The 8,533-nt window shown below is 41.3% G+C and overlaps 1 protein-coding gene across 1 annotated transcript in view; it reads left to right on the top strand.

The window, feature by feature from the left end:
• LOC106536038 (protein enabled homolog) overlaps positions 1 to 8,533 on the top strand; it is a gene marked incomplete at its 5' end in the record, with an annotated part of 21,163 nt that overhangs the window by 2,986 nt on the left and 9,644 nt on the right. The window contains 1 exon segment of the mRNA XM_014033207.1: positions 790 to 967. Within this exon segment, the coding sequence (XP_013888661.1) occupies positions 790 to 967 (178 nt within the window).

Raw genomic sequence — 8,533 nt, 5'->3', positions numbered from 1 at the left:
GATGTGGGCGGAGACGGCCCTACTCTTGATTGGCGGAGGTTTTGATGTGGGCGGAGACGGCCCAAGAGACGTGATTGGTCAGATTGATGGTGAGGTTTGAGGAGGCTGGAGGCAGCGGGGAGTAGCTTGGTCGAGTCGGGCAGGAAGTAACGTTTTTAAGATTAATTTTAGTCATAACTTGAGAAAGGAAAGTGCTAGCTGCACGAAATTTGAACGTCATACATGTGAAAGGATGTGTAGCAATATGGCTCAGTTAAAACATCCCTAAACAGCCTGTAAAATGATCTCTAAAAATCAAATTTTTTACAGGCTGGTTAGGGATGTTTTGACCGAGACATATTGTTACACATCCTTTCACATGTACGATGTTCAAATTATGTGCAACTTTCTCAAGTTATGACTAAAATTAATCTAAAAAACAAAACATGTTACTTCCTGCCTGACTCAACCAAGCTACTCCTCACTGCCTCCAGCCTCAAACCCCACCATCAATCTGACCAATCACGTCTCGGGCCATCTCCGCCCACATCAACACCTCTGCCAATCACGAGCAGGGGTGTCTCCGCCCACAGGACAACACGTTGTGTAGAGACCCCTACTTGTTTCTGTCTGATGTCAGTGACACCAGGTGTGCAGACCTCTTCTTCCACACTTTGCCCCTGAGCTACCTGAGATTTCAGAATCCAGTGTCGTACTTTATGTTTATGTGTTCAGAGCACCATTTTCACACAGATATGTCCAACGGACTGGTCTAACCCGTGTCCCCCCACCCCACCTGGATGCCTGCAGGTGGTGATAAACTGTGCCATTCCCAAGGGGCTGAAGTACAACCAGGCCACGCAGACCTTCCACCAGTGGCGCGATGCTCGGCAGGTCTACGGCCTCAACTTTGGCAGCAAGGAGGACGCCAACGTCTTCGCCAGTGCCATGATGCACGCACTGGAGGTGCTCAACTCCCAGGACACAGGTGAGACCCTCCGAGCCTCTGGGCTTTAATACCTGTGATCTGCTTGTGTCCAAACAAAACTCAGGACTTTGACTGAGGCGACTGAAGCAAGAGTCCGTTTTGGAACCGTAGTTTCATCGCAGGACATCTTGAAGGGTTTAGTTTGTGTAGTCAGCTGTGTTGTGTTTGTACAGATGCACATTGTGTAATGGTGGCATGTGCAGCTGTTTGCTGGACTCAAAGCAGATTCTCCCTCAAGGATCATAGAGTTCATCTCATCTTGTGACAAAATGGTTTCTGTAAATGAGTTTTTAAAGTGCAGCAAACATTAAAACCCCTGCATCAAATGTCCTGTGAGCCCTCTTGTCCACAGAACAGGAAGAGTCTCAACTGTTACCACTCTTTAATAATTACCTGCTGGTTTGTTTTCAACTATTTTGGCTCATTTGTTCTGAGTTTTCACTGACTTCTTAATGTCATCTTAGCTCCAGCAGGGCACAAAACATTTTAGTTTCACATCAAAAACTTTAGGATGTCCCTAAATGTGGAGATACAACAGCTACAACAAGCTAATGGAAAGCTTTTATTGTGACGAGCAGTTTCCTGTCTGCCTTTTAGTGCTTCAAGAATTACAAAAAACACAATTCTCCATTTACAGACACAATGTTGTTTGTTACCTTTTGCTAGAAGCTGTTTCCATTACAAATGTGCACAAAACCTTGTTGATATTCTGTTAATGTTGAAAAACACAGTTTCACAACTGCAGTGTTTCCATTAAGAAATGTTATTAAAGTCACGTGAATACGTTTGTTCTCATGATAAGTCATTACTTAACGGCACGACGGCTCAGTGGTTAGCACCGACGCCTCACAGCAAGAAGGTCCTGGGTTCGATCCCCGGTTCGGACCTGGGGTCTTTCTGTGCGGAGTTTGCATGTTCTCCTCGTGCTTGCGTGGGTTTTCTCCGGGTACTCCGGTTTCCCCCACAACACAAAAACATGTACAATAGGTTGCCTTCAGGCCCAGGCCGCCCTTGAAAAAGAGATCTGAGATCTCAATGGGACTTGCCTGGTAAAATAACGGTAAATAAAAAAAATAAAATAAAATAAAATTACAACAGGTGTTGATCAGAAGCGTGACCCAAAGCAACAGTCAGCAGGATGTATACCTTCACAATAAGAGTGTTTATCTGGGAGGGGTGCTGTTGGATAGATCACATGTTGTGATTCATTGACAGTCATACCTTCTGCTGTTCAACATAATGATGACTGGTAGATAATTAGTTATTAGTGGTACTGCTTTTTAATTTTAGAAAGTGCAAATCTGCTTATGAACTATAAAAATTAGTAAGACCGCTAAAGCGCAAATGAAATATTTAGGTCTGTAATTAGTGGATTTGCACTTCAGTAGTCTGGTGCCACCACTGCTGATCAGTCTGTTTTCTCCTGACAGTCTTTGTATCCATTCAGCATCAGTGCAGTCTGAAAGTGGACCAGGGTCAGGTCCTGTTTGTTTTATAAAAATATAAATGTTCCGTTCTGAGAGTGAGATTCATGATTTTCTGACTCGTGTCTGTCCTCCTGTCAGCCTGATGAGAACAGTTTGTGATGACAGGATCCAGCTGCTGCTCCACGTGATCCTTCAGGCCCCACGTTGTCCCCTCTGCTCCACCCTGAGCCTGCTCTCAGCACGTTTAATCCCTCCACTAATGAAGCTGATTGTGATGTGCCTCATTATCCTAATGCAACAGAGACGTGTGTGTGTGTGTGTGTGTGTGTGTGTGTGTGTGTGTGTGTGTGTGTGTGTGTGTGCTCTGAAGCAAGGGCTGAAATGAAAAAAGTCTAAACTAACCTGAAGCATCGAGTTAGAATTGATGCACAAATACTGTCCAAACACACCTGTTGTTGCTCAGGCAGCACTTTGATTTAAATTAAGTTTTAATTGATGCAAAGAACTGCTTAGTGATGTCATGTATGACCCCCACTCGTACACAAAGCACCAGTGCACCAGAGCTCACCAGAACAGATGAACTGTTTTGGGTTTGGGTCTGGAGGGGATCATTTACCTGTTCACACAGCACAGATCTGGACAGCCCTTCATCACAACTAAACAACAACAAAGTCTGAACCCCTTTGAGTTATAAGCATTTCTGTATGTCCAGTATGACCTTTTCAAATGGAGCCCCCTCCTCTAATATGGGGTCCATCATAAAACCATTGGCTGGTGCAGTGTAGGTCGAACACATCTACAGTCCTGACAAACTTCACGTTGATCAGTGCAGCTGTTACTGTGCTGATTGACCAAAGACCTTATGGTGGGGGGGGCAGTATGAAAACAATGACTCAGCTAACAGTTATTGAATTTAATAAACATTAGTAACAGAGGAGCTCAAATCTGCTCTTTATTCACTGATTGACAGAATCCAACAAATGGTTTTTTGACAAAAGTCCTGATGTGAAAAACTTGTGATCCTCCTTATGTGAGTGGTCTCTAATGATACTCAACCAAACACCCTGAGAAGTCATGGTCCACTTCTAACCAGACATCTAGACCTACAGATGCTTTGATCAATCAAACTTAGAGGAGAGTGGTTAGGTTAAACAAATACTTTGGTATGAAGTGTAAGAGTAGGCTTCAGATTTTTATCCAGAGGTAGACATAAGTATACAACCTGTTCACAAAACCTGGTTGTCCTAAAGAATCTCTATAAAATGTAATTTAACAAGTATATTGTTGTGTAGATGAAGTTTATTATATATAATTGTTGTCAGTCAGCAGGTTGACAGGATCTGTGTGAATAAAACTTCATTCTCTTCTTTGAAATAAAGTATTTAAGGCTCAGGGAGTAAAGCAGCAAACTGTTGTTAATAAAATCTAGAGGTTACCAACATTCATCAACTTCTTTCTGCTCATAGGTCAAACATTTTCACTTAAACTGGAGTATACTGTGTACATGACCTTAATAAAAGTTACAGTTTAGTGTTCTGTTTGCTTTTACCAAGTTTTTTCTCCCTTTCATTTTTACAAATGATGGACACTCAGAGAACTTTAATCAAGGTCTTTTTTGGAGACAGGATCTGGTTGAAATAAAAATAGGTTTTCTCAGACAACCTAAACAATGGTTATATCTACCCCTGTTTATCTGTTTTTCTTTCCTGCAGACCAAAACAGATTTTAAATTTAAATGTAGTCCTGAGTGTTTGCTCTGAAAGCCTCCCTCCTTGCTTCTCTTTTCTCTCTTCATTTCATTTTTCTCCTCTTCCTGCAGCGTTGCTGTCTGTTTTCCACAGTAGGTTTGAGCCAGCCTCTGGTCCGGCTCACTGCACACAGAAGGTGTCGGGGTTTCCTCCTCTGTGACCCTGCTGGTTCACACTCCATCACTCACACTAAATCCTTATGTTCCTTTGTTGTCTTTCTTTACAAACTAGTTTTAACCTGCGTCTGCGTTCATTCGGTGTGCTGGTTGTGTCTAATGTTTCCCATCATGAGGGAGCCCTGCTGGGAAGGATTCATTCACAAACATTCTTCTTTCTTTGCAAGTAAATCCAGTTGCTCTGCTCCTGAAACTGGTTTATTGATTGAATTTGAATGAAAGGTTATAAAATGATGTTACTAAGACTTATTGTTTTATTTCATAGCTTTAGCATTTGAGTTGCAGTGGTCTTTGAGATGATATGTAAATGGTAAATGGACTGTACTCATACAGCTCCTTTCTATCCATCCAGGACACTCAAAGCTCTTCACATTCACACATTCACACACTGATGGTGGTAAGCTACACTGTAGCCACAGCTGCCCTGGGGCACACTGACAGAGGCGAGGCTGCCATACACAGGCACCACCGGACCCTCTGACCACCATCAGTAGGCACAGTGGGTGAAGTGTCTTGCCCAAGGACACAACGACTGAGTCGATTGGATGGGGATCAAACCGGTGACCTTCCGGTTCCAGGTCGACTCCCCTAACCACTCTACCACAGCCGCCCCAACAATGTGTCTGACTGATGTGCAGAAAGCCTGATCTGTGTGGTGTGGGCACAGTTTTGCTACATTGTGGAAACCATTTTCCAGAAAAAGGCAGCCTCGTGGGGACTGACTGTGCATCGTGGGTAGCAGTGCCTGGTCCCCGAGGGTACAGGTGCTAGTTTTGGGTGGGAGGTTTGGTTTAGGACCAAGGTGTGACTTGAGTTTAGGTTAATTTTAGGGTCTGGTAGGTACCTGTGAGGTTAATGTTGGGGTAAATGGTCAGGGTTAGGATATAAAATTACCAGAAAATGAATGGAAGTCAATCCATAGTCCCCACGGAGGTATAAAAACAAACCTGTGTGTGTATGGGGTTGGGGGGTTATTCCCTACATCGTGGGACAGTTTTTTGGGCATACACACCTACTTGTAGGAACCTAAGGTTACCTATGGGGACCTGACAAGTCCCCATGAGGGGAAACACTGTTGGTGGGTCGGGGGCTAAGTAACTTCAGGGTCAGGCTGTAGAACTTAATGGAAGTCAATGCCAGGTCCTCATAAAGATAGCTGTACCAGACTGTGTGTGTGGTAACAAAACATCCCACGAGCCTGAGAACAGATTTTAATGAAACTCTGATAATCAGTCGTACATTTACACATCAATAATTAATAAAAGATTTTAAATTAATATTAGACAATAATTCTATTCAAGATGGCCGCCTCAGCTAAATGACATTGACCAACACAGAAATGAACACAACTCCTTCAGTTTTACAGACACTGAGCTATTTATTTATTTATTTATTAAATTTTATTTATTTATTTATTTATTTATTTATTTATTTTATTTTATTTTACCATTGTTTGACCAGGCGATGAGATCTTGGATCTCTTTTTCAAGGGAGGCCTGAACACAACCTGTTGGTCATGTTTTTGTGCTGTGGGGGAAACCAGAGTACCTGAAGAAAACCCACACAAAGGGGGACACACAAACTCCACACAGAAAGACCCCAGGTCCAAACCAGGGATTGAACCCAGGACCTTCTTGCTGTGAATAGAATAGAATAGAATAGAATAGAATAGAATAGAATAGAATAGAATAGAATAGAAACAAAAATAAAAAAATAGTATAGGTCCTCTGGACGGTTTCTTCTCTAATGAAACGTTTCGTCTCTCCTCCAAGAGACTTCTTCAGTCTGAGAGTTTCAGGCTAAATTCAGGCTTTTAAGCCCTGCCTCCATGTGACTGATACTCACATCACATGGCTATCGTTGACACCTAATTAACACCTATTGTTAACAGGGGTGGAGTGATACTGGCAATAGCAGCACTGTAGGAGGGGGACAACAGAAAACGGAGGCCTCCACCTCTGTTTAATGACGGACGGTCTTTCTTCACAAAAATGTCTTCTTTTACTCCTCTCTCAAACCAACGTTCCTCTCTATCAAGAATGAGAACATCCTCATCTCTGAAAGAGTGACCGCTGGCCTGTAAATGAGTGAAAACTGCAGAGTTCTGGCCATTAGATGTAGCTCGTCTGTGTTGGGACATTCTTTTGAACAGTGGCTGCTTTGTTTCCCCGATGTATAACTGGTCGCAGTCCTCCTGGCACTTCACAGCATATACAACATTGCTCTGTTTGTGCCGGGGCACCGGATCTTTGGGGTGAACCAGCCTTTGCCGTAATGTGTTTTGGGGTTTGAAAGCCACTGGGACATCATGTTTAGAAAGAGACTTTATTGTCCCATGAGGGGAAATTCTGCTGTAGCAGCAGCAGCAGCATGTACATCAATCCACAAAATAGTATGTTGCCATGTGACGATATCAATAGTACCACCATCCACTGATCCATCGTGCTGCTGAGCTATAATCTGTGGACTGTAGCTGAGAGTCCTCCTTGACACAGATCCTGAGGTCTAACATGTCTCACAATATCCCACAAAGGTCACACAAGGAAGAAAAAGCTCAGGCATTCTTCATTCTTTAGTCCTTTTAACAAACCTTTTATCAGATGTGGTCTGGATGCAGGTTTTATTGTTCCGTTAGTGTCTTGTTATGGAAGTTTGATTAAAACAGTTTGAACAGAAAGGATGAAGGGATCGATGTGTTTGTCTCGTTCTGTGGTTCTCCCAGCATCACGTCAACACAGCTGTGATTTACAGCGTCACACTGAAGAGGCCCATCTAGGCTTTTATTTAAAGTGCTTCACAGTACAGTCAGCATCCTCATCCAGGCAGAGTTGACCCTGGCCAGGTCTGAGTCAATAACCAGCGGGGGGATAAATCACGTCGGGACCCCAGACAGAGGGGACGCTTTCTTTGAACACGACAGGATGAAGGATGAGGACATAAAACCAGCTTTGAATGTTGGACCTTCTGCTTTTACATTTCTGCTTTGCTCTTTACTTTCTTGATGTTTGATGTCACTTGGCCCTCAAAAAAGTTATTTTTTACTAGGGCTGTGAAATTATGTGAGTTAACATTGATTAATTTTAGTGCTGCATGGGCATAGATTAAACATTTAATCATGATTAAAATGTACAATCACTTCACTCTGTCTGAATCTGTAGGTTTGTATATTACAATGCACTCAGTGCATCATGTCAGGTCATGTTTGTAAATGAGAAGTGGTTCTCAAACTGTTTACCTGCAGAAATAAAGGTTAAATAAATAAATAATAAACTCTATGTGTAACACATTATGTAGTTTTTTTTCTTTTGTCTTCTTACGACTTATTTAATTTTATTTATTTATGTTTTGCTGACAGCTGTGACCTTAGTTTCTATCTTTACTCATTTGGAATGAAAATCCTTGAATTCTTGATTTAACCTCATTATTCTGCACAAAATTTAAGTGACTCAAATATGTTTGGAGCATTTTTAGGTCCTGATTTATATTTAAAAATCATGTCCAAGCATCAATTTTTTTTCTAAATAAAAACATTAAAAACTAATTAATAACTCAAGTAATTTATTTTATCAGTATGCAACATAAATGTATAATAATCATGATTAATTCCCAGCTTCTTTGGGATTAATCAGATTAAAAATATTAATCATTTGACAGCCCTATCTTTCCTCATTAGTTTCTATGTTTTCATATCCAGTAACATCCACATGGTTTATCGGATTAAGTGTCACTTTACAAGAATTAAAAAGTAAACACTTCTTTGTTGGTGCTTATTTTTTTTAATAACCCCACTGATCTGATGCTCTAACCAAGTTCTGGGATAAGATTTTGATCCAAAACTGGAACAGTTCTGGACAAACAATGTCTTACCTGTAGTAGATGGTCCATGACTCATCAGAACACTGCTGAGTGTAAAGAACATTTCTGCTACTTTCAAAAAGCTCTAATCTCAAAAATGTCCTAATAGAGCAACACATTTTAGAAATGTGTTTGTCCAGTCGAGTCATGTCCAGCTCAACTATATGATTCATGCAGAACTCACTTCTCTAAATTTCATTAAAGGGATCCATGATTAGTTGTAACATCAGACTTTATTTAATAAACATTTATTTATGTAAAATAAAGACTGTAAAAATACTGTAGGATGTTCAGTTTTTATTATTTTTAAACTAAAAGTTTAAGTTTAGAGTCATTTCTACCTTCTCCTCTCTGTCAACG

Source organism: Austrofundulus limnaeus, unplaced genomic scaffold, assembly GCF_001266775.1.
Source record: "Austrofundulus limnaeus strain Quisiro unplaced genomic scaffold, Austrofundulus_limnaeus-1.0 Scaffold1662, whole genome shotgun sequence".
Taxonomy (NCBI): domain Eukaryota; kingdom Metazoa; phylum Chordata; class Actinopteri; order Cyprinodontiformes; family Rivulidae; genus Austrofundulus; species Austrofundulus limnaeus.
Note: the sequence above shows the minus strand (reverse complement) of the source record. Positions and strands in the feature narration are given on the sequence as shown.